This window comes from Periophthalmus magnuspinnatus, chromosome 8 (assembly GCF_009829125.3).
Source record: "Periophthalmus magnuspinnatus isolate fPerMag1 chromosome 8, fPerMag1.2.pri, whole genome shotgun sequence".
Lineage (NCBI taxonomy): Eukaryota > Metazoa > Chordata > Actinopteri > Gobiiformes > Gobiidae > Periophthalmus > Periophthalmus magnuspinnatus.
This window is the reverse complement of record NC_047133.1, coordinates 2,798,619-2,824,893: the sequence shown is the minus strand read 5'-3', so window position 1 is coordinate 2,824,893 and position 26,275 is coordinate 2,798,619. Positions and strand designations below refer to the sequence as shown.

Sequence of the window (26,275 nt, the reverse complement as noted above, 5' to 3'; positions counted from 1 at the left end):
TCTTATATTTCAAAGGACACTAAGCATGTTTTTGATTTGATTACTAATTTAGTTTGGCCCGTCTATGATCCGTGTTGTGATGTTGATGATCGATTAGTTTAGTCTTGTCTGGTAGAGGAGCCAGAGTTAGCTGAGAGCTGGTGCCAGGAGCGGACACACACCCGAGCTAATAAACCCGTGGAATATTCTCACTGAAAAGGCTTATTCCACGAGTTTTCGGTCATGGAGTTGTCCGAAATACTGTACAATAAGGCGGAATACATCGAAACGGTAACACCTTTTTGACAGCGACCACTAGCTGATCATGCTAATGTTAGCTGCTTAGGTTTGGGCGTTGCTTTCCAGTTAACTGTTTTTTCCCTTTGTGCAGTTTTTTATTGTAACTCAGCAAAAATATCCTTAACCTTACTTTTTGTGTGATTCTTTTAAGGCTTCTGGCAATAAAGTGAGCAGACAGTCAGTGCTATGTGGCAGTCAAAACATCGTACTAAACGGCAAAGTAAGCGTCTCTTCTGGAGCTAGCATGCACACTTTAACTGCATTTCACACACAACCTATTTAATGTATTCTTTTTAGGCAATTGTCATGAACGACTGCATCATCAGAGGCGATCTGGCAAACGTCCGGGTGGGCAGACACTGTGTTGTGAAAAGCAGAAGCGTGATCCGACCACCTTTTAAAAAATTCAGCAAAGGGTACTTTTGTATTAATTACTAATACATCAAGTACAGTATCTAAGTAGTGTATTCTTGTAACCATTTACCAAAGATAGATAAAGAAAAGACAAAGAAAGATAGTAATGCATTTCAGTTGTATTCAAACCCGCTTGTGTCTGCCTCTAGGGTGGCATTCTTCCCTCTGCACATTGGTGACCATGTATCAGTGATATTTGCTTGTGTCTGCCTCCAGGGTGGCCTTCTTTCCTCTGCACATTGGGGACCATGTATTTATTGAAGAAGACTGTGTGGTTAACGCGGCACAGATCGGGTCATATGTTCACATTGGGAAGAACTGTGTTATAGTGAGTTGAACGTTTTATTTTGCTTTGGGTGCTAAAGTCACATGTTTATCAGGTCTAGATCAACCAGAACAGAAAAAAAAATGGCTAGGCTTTTATAACTCTACAATTATTTGGTCTTATGATTCATCGATGTGGCTGTAAGTTTTGGGAAAAATATCTAACTGCGATTTTTCTGAAGTTTTGTGATGTATATGTCAATAATATAATACTGTTCCAAGTTCATAAATTCAACACCTCCAGAAGAATTGACCAAAATACTGTAAACTGAACTGACAAACTAATACAAGGATGACATTTCAGAACATGTCGGTACAGATCCATACTACAAGATTAGCCATTTTTGTGCCAAATTAGACATTTTGTTTTTTTGTGGAGGAAATTATTATACTAAAAATTGCAGCCCTTGCAATTTTCTAATTGCATCCATTTCAATTTTGATTAGATTGTAATTAATCTTGTCAGTCTTGTTAATCAATATACTTGTGTGCAGGGTCGTCGTTGCGTGCTCAAAGATTGTTGCAAGATTTTAGACAATACGGTACTTCCACCAGAGACTGTGGTTCCCCCATTCACCGTCTTCTCTGGTTGTCCTGGTCAGTCAAACACACATTATTATATTGGATAAATGGATTAATTATAGTTATACTAATTTTTGCATTGTTTACTCAGGTTTGTTTTCAGGAGAGTTACCGGAGTGTACGCAGGACCTGATGATCGATGTGACTAAGAGTTATTACCAGAAGTTTCTGCCCCTCAGTCAGATCTGAGTGTCACTTGTGCACAGCCTCCTCCAGAGCTCCACAGGAGGTACCCAAAAATCAACCCATGAACTCATAATATGCCGAGATGTCAGCCAAGATACTTACTATTGAAGGATATCGATCTAAGAATAAGTTGTAATTTAGTAATGGACCAAAAATTATAAATATCCTTGTTTTCTTATTTATTATTATCTTGCTTATCTAACACTCCTTGCAGTGCCTCACATTGATAGTGCATTATCTTGTTAAATGTGCTAGAAATGTGAAATAAAGGAAGCAGTCATCATCACCCCTGTATAGCTTGATTCACACAATTTTTAAGTGTCAATACAATCACAAATGAAAGCGGGCTGTCATATACTGTGGACTAGTCATGACACACAATAATGCACAAACAGACCCTACCAATGGCAACCAGATTGTGTAATATAAAAGCAAGAAGTTAATATGGAATTGTGTTACTGGGTTTTAATATGCACATTCTGTTGATATGGCTCCATCTTGTGGTTTGTTGCAGTTATAACTTGAAGGCCTTGTATCACACAAAATGGTTTCTTGTGCGCTTTAACCCATGTTATACTGTTGTTACCTCATCAAAAACAGACCTGGAGTTGTATTTTGTTTCATTCAGAAATGTTTGAATAATTCTTTATTATTAGTCTGTCTACATCTCCAAAGCTGAAAATGCTCTGTTCCACATTAGTTAGTCAGGGTAGTTTTAAAGTTAACAGCTGCCGTACTACTCCATACAGACCTGGAATTGCCACAGTGGAGCGCTTCCTATATTACCACATGACATCGCAAGGAGGAACAGTGTTTTCGATTTGAGAGAACGCAGCCTAAATATGCAGGATTTGCATGTTAAACATGAATGCGTAAATGAAACAAAACACAATTCCAGGTATGTTTGTGATGAAGAAACATAACATAGATAAGAAAACAGTGTAATATGGGCCCTCTAAAGTGTGTGACAGATTTATACATTTATCTCATTCTTACCTGGTTTGGTGGGATAGTACCTGAGATAAATATTTATCTTGATTTTAGATCAGTCAAGTAGCAATTTGTGAAGAAAAGTAGAAAATACAGGAAGTAGCTATGAATTACCTCTACCTAATATCATTAGTTATGTTGAAAATGCAGAGACAATTCACACACAAGTAAGGCATTTTTCTGAGTGTAAACGATGATTTAACAAAATAAAGGTGTTGTCATTTATTTGTTTGTCAAATCATAACTATTGTGTAATTTAGACATTTACATGTCATATCTGCTGCCCATGTCCACCCAGAAAAAAACAAAATTAGGCAATATTTTTAGTAAAATGTGAAATGTAATCATATTAACTGTTTTAGAGAGTCAAATGCCCTTTAAAGATGTGATAAGGGCCAATGAGAAAATAAACCACAAAACATTTTAGAATAAAAGCAAAAAAAAAAAAAAAAACTTCAGTCAATAAGTCAGTGCTTGTCAAATTGTTTGATAATTTATTTTACAATGTGAACCACATTTGAACAGTTTCTTGTTAATTTATTAGATTAACTATTTACTAATTCAACATATCGAAGAAAAGTCATAGCCTTTTGAGAATAAGGCCTGCAAATGTCAAAACACAAGCTGAACTCAAACATTCAGAGAAGGAGGAGAGCATTACAGGTCAAAGTCAAACAGTGGTTTAAAGAGATGGGTTTGTGATTGTTTAACTATTGTTAGCTTTATAGTTCTGTGAATTAAATGCAAAATTAAGATACTAATGTACAGAAACCAAAGTAATCAAATTATTCGCATTTGAGAAAGTGGATAAGAGAAGATGGGGACAGATGGTTCATTATGAAGACCCCTGAACTGAGAGAACTGGAAAATGATTGTGTAGTCTATTGGTAATTAATAAACTTAGTTTATTAATTTAAGTTTTTAATTTAGCATTCTCGAAATGATACAACTGCTAGATTGAGAAGTAGAATATATAATTTTTACTTTAGGGCTGCAATAACTCACAAGATCAACATGGAGTTATGTTTTTTTTACTATGACACACTGATATGTACTCAGAATTGTTTTGCTGGAGAAAACAAAACAAAAAAGTTATAATCCGTAGTGTTCAGTTTTGATTTATATGCATTCATACTCTACTAAAGATAAGTAAACTTTCAATTGTTAACTGCAGCCCTACACGTGTTTCCAAACACTGAACTATTCATAGTCCAAATAAAAAAGGGGATGGTTGTCTGACAAATATATAAATCAGCAACATAAATGAACTTGTAATTAAAACTTAGTTAAGGACAAGTTGAACGTGAAGAACCAGGTTTCATAATAAAACAAATACCACAAATCTGGAATTGTAAATGTGACTGATGATAAATTCAGTTTTTAAAGCTTTGAAATATTTCAAAATTCAATTTTAAACTCTACAAATCACCTTGAATCTTTCTTAAAGAAATGGACCATTTTGGTGTTTGTTACAGCACAGGTTGGCAAATGAAATCAAAATCTGAATCTAAAAAGGTTTTGGGTTACTTTAGTTCGACATGGCTACAAGTGAGAATGGAAGAGCTGATTAAACTGCATGACTAAAAAGGTGAAAACAAAGTGCAGAAATTGTTATTGCAACTCATAATCCCAGTCACTTAATTCAGCAGCTTTGAGGGTAAGACGAAGGCAAAACAGGCCATCATAGTCTGTAATTGTACTTAACTAAAAGCATTATTTCCTTTTGATTATCCTGAATACATTTTAATAAAGAATAAACATGGCAAGCACTACTGCAAACAGTGGCATCAAAGCTAATTCAACACTGGCAGGTGCAAAATACAAAGCTTGGCTCAACCAAAAGAGGTTAATGAAGAAAACTTTCAAAAATCATACCCAGAACCAATGTAACAGGAAAAAAAACAAAACATTCTCAAGTAGATTGACAAGTTGTGCCCCCAACCCATTTTAAATCACTGTTGATTACAGCTCTCACTTCCATTTTAAGGTAGTGGGTGAGAATGGATGACACAATATGGAAAGGGCACATCTGTAGGAGATCAAGTTGTGTTCACTTTCAGAGGAGCAAAGTGCTTCAGAGCCCCTTTTAAGTGACTCACTAAGATTTGGGAGAAGGGTTCTTGAGTGGTACTTGTGTTTGACAAATTCACTGGGTCCCTCCTTCCCAGCCACAGACTGTACACAGAGTACTGATAAGCAGCTTTAGATGTAGTATGCTACCCTGCCACGCTGTGTTAATTCCCACAGTATTGCAGTAGGACAGTAGGATGTTCCAGAAGTGCCACGTAACAATCTCCAAATCTTCAAAATTAATTTTAGAAGGACTCTGCACCTCCCAGTCCTTTCCTGAGAAGTGTGTGTCATTTCCAAGCAGCTGTTTGCACACCGATGGTTCTCATTGCCTCCCATTTCCTAGTAATACCACAGAGAAACACGACAAGGAGATGAAACAACAGCCAATATCTGAAAAGCAAACGGACTTCAGCCGATATATTCTTGTGCGCAGCAGAGAATCCAAGCGGCTGTGAGTTCACAAGTCACACACTCCCGTTTCACAGAGGCAGAGAGCATATCAGATCATCCGATTACGTTTATGTGTTGGGGAGTCTGTAATGACATCACTACATTGGTTGGAATTTCGTTTCCTGGTTCCTCCGGCAGAGGAAGAGTCCAAATGAAGTGCCATCTCCTCAGAGATGAAAGTATTCAGGTCCACATCCTGGAGGCCATTCCGCCTTGAGCGGCACACTGAGCCCGACGACCCCCCTCCACCTGCTCCTGCCCCATTACTGCTGCTGCCACTAATGTGTGTGGGAGACCCTGGAGCACCAGAGCGCACACTAATACTGGCCATTGCCCCACTTAGACCTGAAAACATAGAAAGAGGACACAAGATAGTAAATACCTTGAACCACTGGTTAAGAGTGAACTCATTTAAATGAAATAAATTGAAATACAGAATTGACTCATTTGCAGTAAGACAATCAGACAATATTAGGTCCATTGACAAATCAGTAGCAACTCATTCACCGTGAAATGTAATCGTAAGGTACTGTACATTGTAGGTCTATTTTAACACAAAAATGGTTTTAAAATTCAAAAATATAACCTAGAGTGATTCAGTGCTACAAAGGACACAGACGACCTGAGTCTGTGACACCCCACTGTAATTCACACCACTGAATACCTAACATTACCCCTCCTCATCATGACTGTACCCTCATCAACTCCTTAATCAGAATCACAAGACTACCAATGAGTAATATGCAATGTCAGTTATCAAATCTTTTATGGAAATAAAAAAGGCAACTTTAATCAATGCCCAACACACCTTTACGTGCAGGGAAATGCTCGTTCACTCAACTGTTGGTTCATGCACCGAATGCTGAGAAAACTATTTGTTACTCAACGTTTAAAGCAAATAATCTTTTAGAAGGTGCTGACAGTACTCCCAGGCTTAAAGTTCACTTCATAAAAAATATCTTACAATCATCACAGACCACTGTGATGCAGCTTCCAGAATTTCCATTTCTCTGAGCGGAGCAAAAAACTTGGTTCGGTGTTTATGACGCTTCAGCTTGGAGAGTCATTTACGATTCATCCACCACCACATAAAAGCAGCATATCTCTCCTAACACACAAACAAGGGAGGAGCTAACCCAATGAGGAACTCTCTCGCCATTGGCCAACTTTCAAGCACAACGTGACCTTATCTTTGAGCCACATGTGGCAAAGTATGGTCACTGACAGACAAGCGTGTTGTCACATGCAACAACACAGCAGCAAATGTCTCTACAAATAAATCAGGTAATTCAGCAGACAAACCGTGTTAAACAACCAGTCATTATTTCACTGTGAACTGAAATAAGAATTTGTCAAATAACCAACCCTTACCATGCAGGGCAATGGCTTCCCTGAAAGGTTGAAGATCTGCTTCTACAGAGGAGCCGGTCTCTGCTGATGAATTGGCACGACTTGGAGCTACTACGGTCAGACGTGTGCTGGTCCTGCCACCCCTATGGGGTGGTGCTTTGCCACACAAAAAGCTAATAAGATCCTCTCTGCGGATGGTTCTTCTGCGCTTTTTCACCCAAGCCAACATGTCCTGAAATAGTGAAGTCACTGTAAATAACATTTTCTGTTGAGACAAAATTAAGCCAAAAAAGACTTGCCTTATTTCGACGCTGATGACCAGTTTGAATGCCACGATCAAAACTCCTCTGATGAGCCTCTATACTTTCTTCACGGGTGATAAATTATATAAAAACAGAATTTAGAAAAGGTCATGAAAAGATAAAGTGCATGTAAAGTACTCCACTAGTGTACATTTTTATTTATTTTTAATTGCAAACAATGAAGTTAAATCTGTCAACTGGACAAATCTTGTAGGAGTGAAGACGTTTCTCTGCTCATCCAAGCCGCTTCTTCAGTTCAGAACTGAGTGAATGTCTTCACTCCTACAAGCTATGGTATGGATCAGACCTGGATGACTGAGAGTCTACACAGACATTTATTTTTAATTATTAAGTTTATTTTTTATTTTTAAGTCTTTTTTTTTTATTTATTTTACGCTATTTATCTATTATCTTGTTTTATTGCATGTACCATTTTCCTTCTGTTCTTTAACTGTGCAGTGCAATACTGGAATTTCCCCACTGTGGGACTAATAAAGGCATATCTTAAATAAAATGTAGCCTACAGACAATAAATATTGAGCAAAAAATGTCATCTTGTATTTGTTGTACATAGAACAATATAGTAGTAAATGACAGGCCCATGTCAGATTTACCTTTATAGAGATTTGTAACTGCTGTTGCAGCATTCTGAAATGGCACCCACAGTGACAAGCCTTGTTGATGACAAACTCTATCTGTGGAAAAAAGTAAACACAATTACATATTAAAACATTTTTTGCAATAGCACTTCCTAATGTTATTGGGTAATAGAATATAGACTGAAAAAAAGTAACTCCACTCCACTTAAATGTCCTCTCAGCAGTCAAGTGCACAGCTGTGTCAAACATGTTTGTCCTGCAGAACACATGTGTTTGCTGATGGCGACATAAAAGACACAATAAGACGAAGATATAGAATAAATAATACTTAAAAAAAATCATGAGGTCCTCGCCATTTTGTATTTTTATGCTGGTCTTTGCAGTTCCTCTGAATCTGCTCAATCAGCTGCGAGATACAAAGTTGAACCTACTCAACAATTGTTTATGAATATTAAAACAACACATATTTCGTGCCACATGTGACAAAACATGAAATTATTGAGTGTCAAAGTGTCGCGTAGTGACGATTGTTGATATTCTCGCCATTTTGTGGCTACGGGAGCTTTTCAGACCACTTTTCAACGCAGCTGCTGTCTCAACTTTAAAGTGTCAAACAAGCTCATTCTCTGCCTAAAATAAGGTTTCATTATAGATCGTAGGAATGACACACAAAGTAAAAGTAAAAAAGTGTCAATAGCATCAAAATCGTCATAACTGTAAACTCCTGCGCATAAAGTACAAATGAGCTGTAAAAGGCTCTGTCAGCTACAGGCTACGAGCTACATCAAGTTTTAGCGACTGTAAAAGACAGTAAGACCGTCAAAGCTTTAGTTTTAGTGACAGACGCATTTGGACATTGTTAAAATAATGTTTAAATGTTCAGATGTAGTGGGAGTACACCAGATGCATTCAAGTGTCCTCTTACAGTAAACTGGGGGATTTCTTAAGAGTCTGTTCCGTGAGACATAAAAGGACATAATCTGTGTCCAAAGTCAAACATATTAAACATAAATAATTGCCATGAATCTGTATAATGCCACATAGTTTAAGTCTGTCATGTCTGTGGAGCTGGCGCATGACACTGAACCTCAGATTACAGACAAAGTAAGTTTTGGACCTTTGTAAAGCTGTGCTACGGCGGTGGCAGAGTTTTGGAACAGATGCCACAGTTTATCCTGCTCCTCTTCGGCCTCTTCCTCCCGGGGCTCTCTCTGCTCGGCTTCGGCCAAACACTGCCGCTCCCATTTTGAGAACCAGTGTTCAGGTCCGTGCTCCTGTATCTCCGAGTCCCCCTCTTCCTTCTTCTCCTCCATTTAATGAAATTATTCGACGACGCAACAGTATACTGTTAAGAAAATATAACGTTTAACAAATATTAACACAGGTTGCAGTGGTTGCAACTACTTCGCAGAACAAGCGGAATGTGCTACGGACTTAAGTCCTCTGTGAAGATAAGCTTAGCTCACTGTTTTCTTAGTTGTCGACGTCGGGATATATACAATGCACACTAGCCTGTTATGCGCGTGAGCCCGCCCAGCGTCATGACGTACGCTCCTCTGATTGGCTGAGAGCGGGCTAAGGGGCGGGCGCTAAAAGCCTGTCTGACACATGAGCTATACAAAAGAACACTCACCAAAATGATATTTTACTGAATATTTGCAGTACTGCGCCCAGTAGTAGAACAGAATATGTGTAATATTAAGTGAACAATAAGTGTAATATTACTAAAAAGTACAATGCATAAATACAAACTAAAATACTGACTATATTACCTCCACTTTGATTACGTCACTGTCACTTATTTTTTCAACTAATTTGTCTGATAATTCGCGATAAATGTGAGATGCGATGAATGGGGAAAAAGAAGAGAAAGAAAAGAACACAAAATGTACACTAGTCGGTGCTATTTAGTCACTTGCCATCACAGCCCTGAGTGCAGGCTTTCTCAGCCTCCACTTCACAGACTAAATAATACTGATGTAATGTAAACATCCCTGACACGTAATTATTGCATGATTTTTTTTTTTTTTTTTTTTTTAATTTAGCTTGATTTGTTTTTCTTTGCATTATACGATAACACAACAAAAAAGAGCAAATCCATTATGTTAGTTACCCGAATCATGGGGCCCTATCTCTATCAAATAAATATTTTAACAATTTTATTAACTCAGTTTCTATTTTTAATCTAAAAATATATTTACACTGTAGCCCATAACTGTGCGTCTTATTTTTCCTTGTTTCCTACATTTAAATTAGCTTTTCAAAACAATCTGGATTATGTTTTCTCCTTTACAAAGCATTAGCGCGAGTGTAAACTGTGCACATGTTCACACTGGACACTTATATGCACATTCTGGCAGTGAAAATGATGGTATTCGGGGATGGGCAGTGTTTGGATCTCCATGCTCCGTGCTCCATGCGGATGTGACATTTCAGAGAAGAGCGCGGCCGCCATTTTGAGATTTACTTGAGACTCAACACATCACAAACCACGAACCACGGGAGGAGCTGAGAGCTGCTTATGCTAACGCTGTAGACCGGGCACAATACTTTAACAAACAACAGATCCGCTACAAACGCAACAAGCTGCAGCATTTGCGTGTTTACTGTGTTAGGACGCAGTGGGGATTTGTTTAAATTCAGGCCGCGAACTTCAGCATTAACGTTTGTGTTTCTCCGTGTTGGAAACTGGATTGAATGGATAGCTTTTCCCTGCGCTCTGCCCCAGACGAGGGACAATTGGAGGAACGTACGGACTGGGCATACTGCAGGCAAAGTTGTTAAATATCAATAGCAAATGAGCCGTTGTTTTGATTGTTGTTGTACCAATATCACTAACTGGCTGCCTAGTGTCAGGTAGCTTAAGGTCTGCTATAAACAGGGTGTTTGCTCATCCAATTGCAGGTCGTGTTTTAAAGTTATCTCGTTGCCCCACATTTCCCGGGGTAAAGCCTGACTGATTTAGCTTATTTCAGCGGGCCAGCCTCTGTGGTTCAACAGCAGCACCATATCGCCGTCAGACAGCAGTTTGCACCCACCAAAAGCGCCGAGATTGGGCGAATAGCGAGCAAATACGTCCGCGTTTCTTTACCCGCTCCCCCGCCGACCTCCCCTCCTCACTCCCCGGCGCTGACAGCGGACAAGGCCGAGGGCGCAGCAGAGCAGGCCCGGCCGCCGAGGCTCGACCTGACTACCCCACCTCCGCATCCTACCACACCTCACCAGCAGCAGCCAAAAACCCGAGCCACGGCCGAGCCCCCTTCGGACAACACCGAAGGAAACAAAGATCATCGAGAGCCTCGCACCATCAGCACCGACACCGCCGCTGCCAACATGAACCACCATCACCACACGCAGCAGCAGAAAGCCGGCGAGCAGCAGCTCAGCGAGCCCGAGGACATGGAGATGGAAGGTGAGCTCAGGCATGGACCCACACGGTTTCAACAGAAAAGTAGAGCTGTGAAATGTGTTACTGATCCATCACTAACTTTTTGTCTACCTACAGTAAACACAAGGCCCAATGCTACCCTCGATAGCTGTATTTCTGCTGATTTTGCGTCCATTGCAGCATACTTGTGTGCAGCTGACCCCATTTTGCGTTGTTTGCCAGGGCGTTTATAGTACTTTCTTCTATTATTGATAATGGGTAAAAAGGTCAACATAACAACGCCATCCTCAGAGCAGACATTTTCAATAAGCCACACAAACTGAGTTCAGCTTTGTTCATCATTACTGAGCATTCTGAACTAAAAGTTGGAGTAAATGGAAGTGCCCTGACTTTGTTCTTTCAAGCTGCTGCTCCAGAAAGCAACTTTCTTACTTTTCAGCTGGTGAGGAGGTAAATATGGCTATTATGAAAACAGCACCAGGTAAATGAATCTTCTTGGGTTGTTGACACTTCAGGGCTGTTGATGTCTGTTGCAGATCAGTTTTGTTTTCATATTTGCAGTTTGGTGTAATCTGCAGATGTTCTTTAATCTAACGTTCACTTATATCATGGAGTTTAATATTCTTATTATGGGCCTGTATCCACAGAAAATGGATCGTAACATTCCGTTAAAATTAAAGTGACTCAGTTTTAGCCTTGATATTCCAATCGTCTTTGTAGGTTTATTGCAAGGTGAAGCAAATCTACTACTGAGCAATTACTGAGTAATGAACGTGTTGTTTTGTTGCGTTTATTTGCCTGTAGCATGCTAGTTAGCAGATGAGCTAACACTCGCTGAGGGGGTGTGTGGCGATCCAAAATGGAGGCTTGTATATTGTTGCGTTCAATATTCTACTCAGTTTTTCGCCCTCGATATAATGATGCCATCATAATTGTTGTGTATGTTCCAATGCCCATTATGAGGAAACGAGTTTTTTAGGTTTCTTTCATAAGTGTCTTGTTAGCCGGTTTGCTATCTGTCATCCTGGCTAACGGCTGGTTAGCCATGGCCTGGACAGCGCAGTGTCTGTATTTTGGGCTAGCGGCTAACGTTGGCTGTTTATTTACTTTAACTGTCAATCTGGTCGTTTTTACACTTCTTCATATTGCAGTATAAAAAGAACATGTTTGTTTAGTGAAAGAGCAGCATGATGCAGTGTGTCCTGTGCAGCAGTGCTGGCATGTGTCGATAGTCGCCGCTGCAGAGGAGCCAGGCCGCACTGAAGCAGCGCGGGGATTTGCTGCTTCATTGTATGAATAGCATACGGCATGGAGCTCGCCATTTTTAATGATCCATGTTTATATGGGCTCACTATTTTTATGGCTTAGAGTGAAAACAAACAATTGAAGTTGTATTGGCCCCGTTCACCTTTAGCAGTAAAATGTTGGGAGTGTAGAAGGTCCTCAGCATCACTGCGTCATTTGCGCATGTAACGTTTAAAAAGTCTATGAACTGCACGAGCTTGCAGTGGCTTATGTTACTACTATATATGATCAGACAAACAACTGATGCAAGCATCTAATGCAGTTCTAAGGTGCAAAGAGCAAAACGTCTCCCAGCCCGCAGATGCTCGAAGGGTTTGCTTTCTTGTAGACATTTTGACTCGCGTGGGCCATCAGTGTGTGCGATAGAATTCACTTATCAATCTGTTTCACCAGACTTCAGTTTGTTTCTAACATGTTTAGTATTATAGCAAAACGGTAAAATGCCTTCTCATTACAAATTGTAACATCTTTCAAAACACAACAGCTACAGTGGAACAAGGCAAAGCTACTTTAGAAATTAATTGTGAGAAGTATAGTCTGCATTAGAGGAAACGGGGTTAAATCTGTGATAGATTAATGTTTTTTGTGTTAAAATATATGTATTTATCCACACTAACATCTTTCTATATATAAGGTTTATTTGAAGCCATAAAAATTGTAATTGAATAGTCCACCAGAAGTTACATATAGCAGAAGTCATTTTTAAAGATGGACTATTTTGCTGTGATGATTTCAAGGACTTAACTATTTAAACAGACAGCACCTCCAGTCAAATTGCCAAATTAAAGTGCCTACAACTGAAATATTGACACGAGAATTTACCCGTGGGACAAGTAAAACACTTTTTCCTGGACAATACTTTTATTTGATTAACATGGTACTTGTGATTTAGTTTATATCCAAATAAATAACCAAACACATCACATAACATCTATGCTTACATTTTTGTCTGTTTACAGCTGGGGACACCGATGAGCCTCCAAGAATCCCTGCCAACCCAGTGATCAATGGTAATGTGGCAATGGCAGATGGACACAATAACACAGAGGAGGACATGGAGGATGGTGAGGATGAACTCAAAACATACCTAATACTTAACATACAAAGCTAAACCTTTGTCAGGTTGTGTGAAGCCCTGATTATATAGTTTTTTATTATTATTAATTTAAAATACAAAATATTATATACAATGTTAAGTGACATTTTCATATTTCCTTTTCTGTATTACAGACACCAGCTGGCGCTCTGAGGCAACGTTTCGCTTTGTAGTGGAACGTTTCAGCCGGCTTAGTGAGTCGGTACTCAGCCCGTCCTGCTTCGTCCGAAACCTTCCATGGAAAATAATGGTGATGCCACGCTTCTATCCTGACAGGCCACACCAAAAGAGTGTAGGCTTTTTCCTGCAATGTAATGCAGAGTCCGATTCTACGTAAGTGTTACGTGTCATCCTGTTAAATATGCTAGAGTTTTAGAACTTGCATAATTCTTATTAGTTTGATAAGTGAGTGTATTGAGTAAAAGAACAACAAACTAAAAAGTTAGTCTTTGTTAAATTCTGTCATCATCTTGGTTCAGGTCGTGGTCATGTCATGCACAGGCCATGCTGAAGATTGTTCACTACAAAGATGATGAAAAGTCATTTAGTCGTCGAATCAGTCATCTCTTCTTCCACAAAGAGAATGATTGGGGCTTCTCAAACTTCATGTCCTGGAGTGTAAGTGCTTATGGGAATATATTGTTTTTTTCACTGATTTAACCGTAGCTTTCCATTGTTTTCTGCCTGTCTGTTATAAAATTAAGCAGCACTTTCTTGCATTTTAGGATGTGACTGACCCAGAAAGAGGTTTCATTGAAGATGACAAAGTCACTTTTGAAGTCTATGTTCAGGCTGATGCTCCTCACGGAGTCGCGTATGTATTTCCTAATATAACGATGCCTTAGTTGATACTTAGTTGATGAAGTTTTATGAATATACAACCTTTCTGTTATCAGCTGGGACTCCAAGAAACACACAGGCTATGTTGGGCTCAAAAACCAAGGAGCTACATGCTATATGAATAGTCTGTTACAAACCCTCTTTTTCACTAATCAACTAAGACGGGTAAGTTAAGCTTTAACTCTGATATGATATCTTTACTTTACTGCAGAAAGTCTTAGAAACTGGTTTGTCTTCTTGACTCTGCTCAGGCGGTGTACATGATGCCCACAGAGGGCGATGACTCGTCCAAGAGTGTGCCCCTGGCCTTACAGAGGGTTTTCTATGAGTTGCAACATAGCGACAAACCTGTTGGCACCAAGAAACTCACAAAGTCCTTCGGGTAAACAAGATAAAACGTTTTCTTACATTGCTTGACATGAACATACATGTTCTATTGAGCCTTCAGCTTCCAATAGAATTGTGTTGGATATATTCCTTCTTTTTAGTAGTAGTCAACATATGTAATAAAATCAGTATCTTTTTTTTTTTTTGCATCATTGACCTGTAAATTAATTATCTAACCACTTGTAATTTTCATTTTTGAAGTTGGGAAACACTTGACAGCTTCATGCAACATGATGTACAGGAACTGTGCAGAGTGGTGAGTTTCATATGCGGCTCTTAAACATGTGGTTATGTGAATGTCTACTTAATTATTTATGTATTGTGTGCATATGTTTGCAGCTCCTAGATAATGTGGAGAACAAAATGAAAGGCACTTGTGTTGAGGGAACCATCCCCAAGCTCTTCAGGGGGAAGATGGTGGTATGTACAGAAGTTATCCATTTGTTGAATTGAATAATGGTTATCAATGTGGTGTTTGCAAATTGATAAATTACTTTTTCTTTTTTAGTCATATATCCAGTGTAAACATGTAGACTACCGATCAGAGAGAATAGAAGACTACTATGACATTCAGCTTAGCATCAAAGGAAAGAAAAACAGTAAGTTATATTATGGGTTAAGAAATAAAGAGTTCATCTACTTCATCTTCTAACATGGTTTTGATCTGTTTGTAGTTTTTGAGTCTTTCAAAGACTATGTTGCGACTGAACAGTTGGATGGTGATAATAAATATGATGCTGGGGAACATGGACTTCAGGTCAGAGCTCGCTTTATTCTGTGTTCTCTCTGTGATCTTTTATAGGCACTTGCTATATCTAGTAAATTGGAATAATAATGGCATATGCTTATTGTAAATTTTGTGTTATGTTGCTTGAGTTTGAAACAGTGCAGGACCTATTGAGAGAACAGTAAATATCAATGGAATGTCAGAACCATATGCTTGTTTACTCCACAGGAAGCTGAAAAGGGAGTGAAGTTTCTTACCTTTCCCCCGATCCTTCATCTGCAGCTGATGAGGTTCATGTATGACCCACAAACCGACCAAAACATCAAGATCAATGACAGGTAAATATCGTCAAGGGGGTAACTGACTACATTCAATTACAAAAATCAGAAGCATGCATACAGACATGTGCAAGCAGCAAGTGACATATAGGTCTTTTTGGAAACTAGTGTGAAATAATACAAAGTTGAAAAAAAATGAGGCACCCAAAAAGTACAAAATAATTAAAAGCCATTATTTCCACATGGCAGATAAAGTTAAAATCACCCCAACACGTTTTGGCCCTTCTGCCTTCATCAGGTCAAACTCAAGATGGCGGTCCCAGAGCAGATTTAAAGTTGTAGGTGTAGATCAGATAATCAAAGTGGGCTGGCACATAATCACCTGGTGCATGATGGAACATGTAGACTGAGCCAAATACATACATTCGTGTTCATATTAGTCTAAATAAAACACTTTTGCTAGTATGAAAGAACGTTTTTGTGCCAATACAAGTTGCAAGTGAAATCAAATTTTCCATCAGACAGTTTTGTCATTTCTTATTTTCTCTTTTTAGGTTTGAGTTTCCAGATCAGTTGCCTCTAGATGAGTTTCTTCAAAAGCCTGACTCCAAGGACCCAGCCAACTACATCCTACACGCCGTGCTCGTGCACAGCGGCGACAACCATGGAGGTCACTACGTCGTCTATCTTAATCCAAAAGGAGACGGCAAAGTGAGTCTCAATGAACCAATAGTGAGAACAATTTTTATTCTACTTTTTTCACAAACACTGGTTGGGATTCATGTTGGAACTGTTTTCAAACACACTTCACTTTTTAATTATACTAAATGTTAAGAATATTTGTACATTATCTAATGTCAGTGCATGCTGTTTGTAAATTAATCTGAGACTTATGATCAAAATACATTTGCAATATCCCAGTTTGTTAGTTTGGCTTTTTTTAACCATCATTGTGTTTTGCAGTGGTGCAAGTTTGATGATGATGTGGTTTCGCGGTGCACAAAGGAGGAAGCTATTGAACATAACTATGGTGGCCATGACGATGACCTTTCAGTGCGCCATTGCACCAATGCATACATGTTGGTTTACATCAGAGAGTCCAAGCTCAGTAAGTGACCTCTGCCCTGTCCTTTGCCTGGTGTCTTCAGGTTCAGTTGTGTAATACTCATTCACTTCTGTATCAGGTGAGGTTCTACAGCCCATGACTGATGTGGACATCCCACAGCAGTTAGTGGAGCGTCTACAGGAGGAGAAAAGAGTGGAGGCTCAAAAGAGGAAGGAGCGTCAGGAGGCCCACCTGTATATGCAGGTCCAGGTACGGCAATCACCCACATGTATGGCTTTATGTTGCTTTTATAATCAGCATTATAATCATTATATTTTAATTAAAGATGGTGACAGAAGACCAGTTCTGCGGCCACCAGGGCAATGACATGTATGACGAGGAGAAGGTCAAGTACACAGTCTTCAAAGTCCTCAAGAGCTCCACTCTACAAGAATTTGTCCAAAACTTGTCCCAGACCATGGTGAGTGCTATTTGAGCTCATGTAGTTTGTAAACTGCTTCTAAAAGTATAAAGAAGTGAGTCAGTGGTAAAAACAGCAAGTATGTATACAATTACACAGGGCAGGTAAACAGGAAAGTCCACTCAAACAAGGACAGCAATTGTTTAAGAGCACTAACATATTTTTCTTTTAACTTTTAACTTGTTGAATAAAAAAGCTGATCAATTAATGCATTACAGGGTTTTCCACAAGACCAGATGAGGCTTTGGCCAATGCAAGCTCGGAGCAACGGGACCAAGCGGCCTGCCATGCTCGACTATGAGGCAGACTGCAACAAGTCTGTAAGTGACTCGCTGACTGACAAATGTACACTTTTCAAACCTATTTGATGAAAAACTGAAAACACTTCTTCGCATCTGTAGATGATTGATTTGAGTGATAATGAGAATCCTTGGACAATATTCCTGGAGACTGTGGACCCGGAGATGGCTGCCAGTGGGGCTACATTACCCAAGTTTGATAAAGACCGTAAGTATTACGCTGACTCTGATACCGTTGGGCAGTGAGAAGCTCACCAGATGTTGCATGAAGTGTTGTGATCAGTGTCTTTATTTGACAGAGTAGAAAATTAATGATTCTGATTAGCCTGACGAAAGTGCCAGTTTTACACTGCAAGGTACTGTAAAGTTGCTATAAAAGAGTACATTACTCATTAGTGACTTCTTTCCCCTCAGATGATGTCATGTTATTCTTGAAGATGTACGACCCCAAAACCAGAAGCTTAAGTTATTGTGGACATATCTACACACCTATATCCTGTAAAATAAGTAAGTTGTTCTGACAGTACGTAATGGATTATCCAAGAGAAAAACACTTTTATTTTACCACATTGTCTCTTTCTGTGTAGGAGACCTGCTGCCGGTCATGTGTGAAAGGGCAGGCTTTCAGCAGGAAACTAGTCTTATCCTCTATGAGGTGAGTTGCTCCTGCATCACATACTCACTGGTACAGTCATTCCTTTCACACTTCTGTGTGAAACACATTATTTGCTTACGCATTTCAACCTTTGTTTTCAGGAAGTAAAGCCCAATCTAACAGAGCGAATCCAGGACTATGATGTCTCTCTAGACAAGGCCCTGGACGAGCTCATGGATGGGGACATCATTGTCTTCCAGAAGTACGTCTCCTGCAAACATTGTTCTTCGTACAGTCTTGTCCTTCTTGTTGTGTAACTCTGTTGCACTCCTGCCCATACAGGGACGACCCAGAGAATGACAGCAGTGAGCTGCCGACTGCAAAGGACTATTTTCGAGATCTGTATCACCGAGTGGATGTCATCTTCTGTGACAAGACCATTCACAATGACCCTGGCTTTGTGGTCACACTCTCCAACCGCATGAACTACTTTCAGGTACTCGCAGTACTCAATACTTTAGGTCAAAATGAAACCTATTACATCTAATAATTCATGTCTAACCATGTATTTCCACACATTTCTCCCTTTTAAACACTGAAGTTTTTTCTGCATATATTTTCTAGTCAACCCTAGGCAACCAGTCGTGCTCTCAAGTAAATTCAAACAGCGTCTCAAAGCGGAGACACGGGGCTATTTAAACATTTTTCCGTCAGTTACGGTAATCTGCCTCTGTTGCTCTGCGAAGGTGACGAATGAGAGCGCGGGTGCTGCGGGGATTTTCCCAGTCATTTATTCGATGCGCAAAAGAAAAAAATACGCATGAAAGTGAAAAATAGAAGTAGATGTGTGAAAAAATGCAGTAAATTCTGATACTTCCTTTAATATGATTTTTATGGCTAACAAAAATCTAAAAGTCTAGGTGACCTATACTGGCCCATAATGTGCTCAGTCCTTAAAGGGTTAATATCAACTACTGCCTAATCAAATATAACCAAATAAAATTACATGGATAAAAAGCATTCATTAAAAGGAAAAATCTAATGACGGGGAAGAGAGCATTAAAAGTTCAAATAGAATTCACCCAGAGCAGTCCTTGTGCGTAAAATTTTGAAATATTCCCCACCAGTTTATATGTGTCATCCATCTCTGCGTTCCTTTGAACTCATGCATAAATCCAGAGTTTTATTTTCCAACATGAAACAATCTGCTGCATGTGTGGTCCAGTTTTATTTGTGACAAATAAAGTATAGTCCAGTAAACTCGACAAACGCCGCTGAATGCACAAGATGTGTGTTCTCCCTGGTAGAGGCAGAGCACCTTTTGCCAGGGAGGTAGCTGGGCAGAGCATGTGAAACGGACATGTGTGTGATGAGGTCCAATGCGGTGGCACACATAAAACCTTGGGCTTGGAGCAGAGAAGCCGCCTCTCCGATGTGGAGCGTATCCCGTGAGCTGCGACCCTCGCTTAGACTAGACATTGGTTCTATTTGTGCTTCACACAACCAAGTGAGCCAGATCAGGCTCTGATCGTGTGGATTATTAAAGGCACACACACGTCTTTACCTTTGAGTGTTTACATTAAACGCAGAAGTCTTTGTCTTATGTGACCAGTGGTGTTAAGCAGAAGAGCAGAATGTTGCATCTAAAGATACGCATTACATTTACAACAGTAAATGTGGTATAATACCAAAAGTAGTATGTTTGTAATGTTTTGTTTTTTCAGATAATAATAATTTTATATTTAATCTAGTTAAGAAATGATTATTATGTTATATTGCAATAACTTCATGGCGCAGTGGGAGAAAGGAGCGAGCACTGAGGCAGAGCGTGGGGAGTAGAACCAGTCTTCAAGATTTCCATATTTGCAAAGATCGTTCAATTTCCTGTGCCTGTGTCTCCTAATAAGTCCATACTGACTATGTGCTTTTTGAACGTTAGCAGTGACAAGATTGGGACCCTTATCTTTTATTTTAATTCAGATTATGTGGTACAGCATAGTTTCGAATGTAGGGGGCAAGCTAGCATCTTTCATGAACCTCCAGCCATACAACTTTTTGGAAATGTAAATGTGATATTGTTGCTTTTGTTTTTGTATTTTACTTAAATTTTAACTTCATGCCTGACGAAGTGATTTTTGATGATGCTGTTGTCCATTTTTAGGTGGCAAAGACCGTAGCCCAGAGGTTGAATACAGATCCCATGCTGCTGCAGTTCTTCAAGTCACAGGGGTAGGAGGCTTGTCTCATCTGCTCTTACTTGAAACATGTTCCCCAGCACTTGCATTTAAACTTGGGGTTCTTGTATAGTTTAAGCATTTTACATTTTTTTGGACAAATTCAAGTAGAAATGTTGCGTAACCTGTCCCCCCCACCTGTATCTTTTGTCTTCCTGTGCCTCCTACCCCTTCCCGCTCTCCTTTTTTCTCCACTGGCTTCACCCTCTCATTTTTTTTCCTCTCACATTTTGTCATCCATCCTTTCCCCTCTGGTCCTCCTCCCCCCTGCCTGGTGGTGTGGTGGCTAGGTACAGGGACGGGCCAGGGAATCCTCTCAGACACAACTATGAGGGAACGTTACGGGATCTGCTGCAATTCTTCAAACCCCGGCAGCCCAAGAAACTCTACTACCAGCAGGTGTGAAAGAATCATGCTCCTTTCCTGAGATGCAACTATAAAAAGTGATCTGAAGCTTATGTTTCCTTGTGGTTTTACAGTTGAAGATGAAGATTACAGACTTTGAGAACAGGAGGAGTTTTAAATGTATATGGCTCAACAGTCAATTCAGAGAAGAGGTATTGTCTTATGTCTTTCCTAAGAAACCTAATGGAGGATTCAAGCCGATGCATAACCAACTTGTTTGTGCTTAAGCAGGAAATCACTCTCTACCCTGACAAGCATGGCTGTGTGCGGGACCTTTTGGAAGAATGTAAAAAAGCCGTGGAGCTCTCAGAAAAGGGCTCTGAAAAGCTCAGGTGTGATGACATTTGTTTTGTTGTTTTTAGTTATTTGTGAATGTTGCTTTTAATGTGAAGTCTTAATTTTTGTTTACAGCCATAAGCGCTATGGTGCCTCAAATGAAATGTCAAATATGTTATCTAGCATTCCATTTATGTGCTCTCCCTCTGAAGTGTTAGTGGGTAAAAGCTAAATGGTTTTTATCCTTCTCTGTTTTGCAGGCTGCTCGAGATAGTAAGCTATAAAATCATAGGAGTTCACCAGGAGGATGAGCTTCTAGAATGTTTATCTCCAGCTGCTAGTCGCACCTTCAGAATAGAGGTCAGTCCTGAGTATTGTATCTGAAATACCACAGGATCATTTTATTTGTACATGCACTTATAATTGGGTCTTCAAACTTAGCATTTTAATTGACAGTCTGTAAATCTTTCACATTGATTAATAATGGTTTATACTGAAAATATGCCAGGCGCTTTACCTTGCATTATTGATTCAGTCCACACTCCGAGGTGGTAAGCTACTATTATAGCCTTAGCTACCTGGGGTGGACGGACAGAAGCAAAGCTGTCACTCTGGACTATCTGCTCCTCTAACCATTACCATCCACACACACAAACACCACATTCATACGAGGCAATGCGGGTGACGTGTTTTGCCTAAGAACACAATAACAGTTTGCACTAGAGTCACTGCTGCCTCATCGTGGCACCTGGATTTCCCGTTGGTCTTTCATCCAAGTACTAACTAGGCCCAACACTGCCTAGACATTTAAGCTTTGTTATAACCAAGCAACAAGTGAAACAAACGTAAAAGGGTGACCCAAGTAAAGAGGATGATAAAGAACTTACACTGTGGGCTCATGGAGTATGAGATGGACAGAGTGAAACTAATGAAAAAGTGGCTTTGACTTGAGGACTGTCTGAAACTGATTTTGTCATTCTACTTTTACAAGTCTGACCATTTCCAGTGACCAAGTGAACAGCTTAACCACAGTTTACAGATGTCAAAGGCGGCCCTGGGTGGCAAAGAATAGGCTTTGTCCGTCTTTGTCTCTTTCTGCTGCAGACTCACATATGTGGTGTTTTTGCCACAGGGGGGCAGCATAAATCTGAACATTTGCCAGATAGCTGTGCTGTTCTCGCAGATGTTTGTTATTGCAAGGCCCCACATGGAATAAACATTTTAATATTGTATATTTTTGTGTTCTTTTAGGAAATCCCCTTGGATCAGGTGGACTTGGACAAGGACACTGAAATGCTCATTCCTGTTGCTCACTTCCACAAAGAGGTCTTTGGCACCTTCGGGATCCCCTTCTTGCTAAAGATTCGACAGGTTTGTTTGTCAAACATCAGTGTCTCCTTGGTTTTGGCTTAAAATGTTAATATTGGAAAAAGAAAGTGACCCTCAATTACAATTACACTATTATAATGCACCATTTTGTCTATTTGGACATACTGCATTCACTTTAAACATTGAATTAGAGCTAAACACACTTTATAATAACTTGTGTTTTGTCCATTCAGCTTTACACAGGCCTATTTTGTGTCATACCTTTTCATTCATTGTGTTTTTATTTTTTTATTAGACCTACATATAGGTTATTAAAATAAATGGTCCATTTAGAATTTAGTCCCATCTGTTGCTTTTGTTCAACACAAGCAGGTGCTGCTCAGTCTGTCAATCACAAAGTCACAGTGGCTCATTCACAGTGGAGCTCTGCCCTTAAGTGGCAGGTCTAGCCTCTGTCACTTTTCACTGACTCACAGTTCAATGAGAACAATGGTTCAGTGTAAAAACAACCCTTGAGTCAAAATCCAAGCAGCAGACTGTCAAACTGTCCTTTCACACACGCACACAGGGAAGGAGACAGGTCGAACAGCAGAGAGCAGACAGACACAAACGCTCACGCTGGAGGAGGGAGGCTCACATTAATGTGTACTTTTCATTTCAATTAAAGGATGAAAAATGTGTTAACGCCTAGTTTGTTTTTTTTTTGTTTTTTTAATTTTCAATTTGTTTCTTTTCAGGGAGAACCTTTCCGGGAGGTGATGAGGAGGATTCAGACAATGCTAGACATCCAGGAGAAAGAATTTGAGAAGGTATATTTATTTATTTATTATATTTATTTACTGTCTAGTTTATTATCTATACATTGAAATTTGATTTCCTTTTTTTCCAGTTTAAGTTTGCCATTGTGATGATGGGACGGCATCAGTATATCACTGAAGATGAGTACGAAGTGAACCTGAAGGACTTTGAACCACAGCCAGGTAATAAATCTTTCATGTTGTTAAAATGCCAGTGGTGCTTCTAGAAACAATGGATATTTACTTGTATTAAGTGACAAATGTTTGTTTCCTCAATATACATCAGAATTATATTTTCACTTTTGTCATTGGTACACAAATGAGTTTGATGCTAGTGTACACACACCTGCAGCTTCCACTCTATGGATATTTCTTTCAATCTTTCAGAAGCCATTGTGGGAAAAAACACTTCAGTTAAGTCGTAGTGACAAAGAAGATGTTGAACTTTGTGCCAGTTTTTGTTTTATACATGGGTCCAGTAATTGTCAGATTACAGATTTGCTCTCCTGGTTTATGGTTAATCTGCAGTTAACTCAATATTCTGTCCCTATATATTTTATTTTTTAATACATGATAGATCCAAGGGGTATAAGGAGTTTTAGTAAAAGGCAGAAATGCGCTGGTGAAATAAACCAGTAAGCACTTGAGCAGATTACAGTGCCACATGGCAAACAAAGTGGAACAGTTATGTTTTGCATTGTTGTCTGTCCTGCTGCACTCTGGAGTTTACATACTTTCCCTAACAGAGCGATAGATCCAGGCCATTTACGAGTTGTATTTAATTTCACATTCAGATCACTGCTGTCTTAGAGGTCAAAGCACTTGAGCACAAGGACTGCCTCTCCTCTGTGGGGCCGCAAAATGCCACACCTCGTGGAAATAGTTGTTTTGTACGTTTTTCTCAGGAACAATGAGTCAAGTCCAGTGTTGTTCACCCTGTCCTTTAACTCCTCTTTCTTAGGGAATAAAAGGGGTACAAATGAGTTGGATTGGGCCTTAGATAGTATTTGCTTGTGTTGGTCTTTACCTGAACTAAATAAATAGTTTGTTATAATTTCATCAGACATAAAACACTAGATTTATGTTGTGAATATATTTGTGAGAAAATGCAGATTGAGTTGATCACAGCTCTTACTTTATGGACTTGTGGCTCTTCTACAGGTAACATGTCCCACCCGCGGCCCTGGCTAGGGTTGGATCATTTCAACAAAGCTCCAAAGAGAGGGCGCTACACCTACCTGGAGAAAGCAATCAAGATCCACAACTAAGAACAGTCACCCTTTATTTGTCCCTCACATAGTCCTCCTGCTCCTCCCTACCTTCCTCAAGGCACCATAACCACAGACTGTAACCAAGCGCGTGAAAGAGAGGAGAGAGTGAGTGCATGAGTGTGCAGACTGAATGTGTGCCCTTGAACGCCCCTCCCGCCTGGACACCTGGACAGCTCTACACCGGCACTTGGTCTTCAGCTATAAGGATGTTTGCTGCAGCTGATGGATTATTCTACAACCACAAAATAAACTGCACCAACCACCCCCCAGCTCACCATTTTGACCATTTCTTTTTTTTTACCGCCTGCCTCAGTTTTGGGGCACACATCAGTTGTTTTGTGTGTTTTTTTTCTGGCTTCTACCTTGTTTTTTTGCCTGTCTGGAAGCGGGACAAATGAAATTGGATTTTATTATAACATACACCTGAAGAGATGACGTGGAGCACAGTTTGAAAATTGAAATCTATATAAATATCTATGTAAACTTCTAGGCTAGGGATTCGTTTTCACCTCACCAGCTTTTTCCCTACAGATTTTTGGGGTTGTTTTTAATTTTCTTTTTCTTTTTTTTTTTTGGAAGAGGCATTATGCTGCTGTGTGGAGCTTGCTAGGAGGATATGTTGGGACAAAACAAAGGATTATGGGATGGTAGATTCTAAACGGGCTCTTTGAAAACTGTCTCAGACCACCTGTTTGAAATGGCCAGCGTGGCTCGATAGTTTGAATGGCTTTTTCCTGCTCCAATCCTTTAGTGACAAACAGTATTTCCATGTTGAAGCCACATTTCTCTCACTTACTTTGGTTGCAGGAATGATTACTTTGTCTCTTTCTGCAGATCTTGTATAATAAACCACCACAGCATCTGTTTAAAATAAATGAGGAAAACAAAGGAAGAAAGTTTGTCTGTATTTCATCTTGCACATTAGCACTTATCATAGAGGATCGAGGTTTCTCAGGATGTAGAGTGGGGTTGCTCCAGTACTTTGGAAAGAACATGCACGGACGTATTTGTCCTACTTGGGAATTATTGTCCCCTTTGTCATTCCTCCTCTGAACTCCAAAACGTGCGCACACAATATTTTTCGTACCCACTGTACGTTTGTCTGTCTCCTGTCGTGAGTTTTGTCGCCCTTTGGTGGTTGGGAGCAGTAATCCGCGCTGTTGTGCTTAGGTAGGGAGCTGCAGTTAACTAATCGCCTAAAGGGGATTGTGTAGAGACAAAACCAGCATCGTAGGAAACACTTTTGGCCCTATGAATTCTGTTTTCTTTTAAAGCACAGATGGAATGCTCCCTATTCGCTTGCTCTGTAAAGACAACATTTAAATTGTATATTTAAAAATATTATCGTGTAAAATTGCAGAGAAACACACGCCTTTGTTGTTGGGTACAGAAGGAGCCAGGTGTTCATATTTCTTGTGTGTAGGTTTTTTCCTTTTTCTTTTTGCGTTCCTGATGTACCATTAATTATTTTTTTCTGTTACATTGGATTTTACTTTTAACTGCATTGGTTTTGTCTTGTTAAAAAGTGCAGTACAAAGATGGCCTGCAGAATCACATCTTAATTTGATCTTTTCCGGTTAAATTCCTCAGTGTAGCAGCAGTGTACGACAACTACTCCTGTATATTGCCTTTTTGCTGGAAAATGTATGTTGAATAAAATTTTCTATAAAAAACTAATTATTAAACCTTATTTTGCTGCTTGCCAAAATGGTTCAAATATGCATGGTTATTTTTTTTATCGCCTCTTTTCTCGTGAATCTGCTCAATCTGGTTCATAATCCATTTGTCTTAGTTACTTGGATTAGTGCGTTGTTTGTATTTGTTCTGGAAAAACTGGTGTACACATTTGTGCGTGGATTAAGCTAAGTACAAAGGCTGCTACAGAATATTATGACCGTAAACTGGGAGCATGTTCATTATATTTCTTCCTATTTCAAAATAACAATGAGACTATACTACACTTTCCACTTTCT

General features: G+C 39.5%; 3 protein-coding genes across 5 annotated transcripts; 2 read left to right on the top strand and 1 right to left on the bottom strand.

Moving 5' to 3' along the window:
- Positions 1-100: 100 nt before the first annotated feature.
- dctn5 (dynactin 5) lies at positions 101-4,625 on the top strand. Its single transcript, XM_033970574.2, has 6 exons — positions 101-270; positions 431-499; positions 577-695; positions 910-1,021; positions 1,512-1,614; positions 1,691-4,625. The coding sequence occupies exons 1-6, from the start codon at positions 223-225 to the stop codon at positions 1,786-1,788; spliced, it is 549 nt and encodes a 182-aa protein (XP_033826465.1). The 5' UTR covers positions 101-222; the 3' UTR covers positions 1,789-4,625.
- On the bottom strand, positions 3,247-9,073 carry hapstr1a (HUWE1 associated protein modifying stress responses a). The gene is made up of 5 exons (XM_033970573.2): positions 8,667-9,073; positions 7,565-7,645; positions 6,948-7,015; positions 6,670-6,880; positions 3,247-5,643 (listed from the first exon to the last, which is right to left on the bottom strand). The coding sequence occupies exons 1-5, from the start codon at positions 8,860-8,862 to the stop codon at positions 5,348-5,350; spliced, it is 852 nt and encodes a 283-aa protein (XP_033826464.1). The 5' UTR covers positions 8,863-9,073; the 3' UTR covers positions 3,247-5,347.
- A 920-nt stretch (positions 9,074-9,993) lies between these two features.
- On the top strand, positions 9,994-26,010 carry usp7 (ubiquitin specific peptidase 7 (herpes virus-associated)). 3 transcript variants are annotated; one of them, XM_033971783.2, is made up of 31 exons: positions 9,994-10,961; positions 13,202-13,306; positions 13,473-13,671; positions 13,818-13,956; positions 14,064-14,152; positions 14,235-14,343; positions 14,430-14,560; positions 14,767-14,821; positions 14,905-14,985; positions 15,074-15,164; positions 15,240-15,322; positions 15,521-15,630; positions 16,125-16,281; positions 16,534-16,678; positions 16,755-16,885; positions 16,962-17,096; positions 17,315-17,416; positions 17,498-17,603; positions 17,810-17,902; positions 17,983-18,050; positions 18,152-18,252; positions 18,333-18,486; positions 20,152-20,219; positions 20,515-20,623; positions 20,704-20,781; positions 20,861-20,961; positions 21,166-21,265; positions 22,157-22,276; positions 22,972-23,043; positions 23,124-23,214; positions 24,193-26,010. In XM_033971783.2, the coding sequence occupies exons 1-31, from the start codon at positions 10,883-10,885 to the stop codon at positions 24,297-24,299; spliced, it is 3,309 nt and encodes a 1,102-aa protein (XP_033827674.1). In that variant the 5' UTR covers positions 9,994-10,882; the 3' UTR covers positions 24,300-26,010. The 3 variants fall into 3 exon arrangements, with proteins under 3 accessions (XP_033827674.1, XP_033827672.1, XP_033827673.1); XM_033971781.2 differs by having other exon boundaries at positions 16,125-16,302; XM_033971782.2 differs by having other exon boundaries at positions 10,725-10,961; positions 16,125-16,302; positions 20,521-20,623.
- Positions 26,011-26,275: the final 265 nt, after the last annotated feature.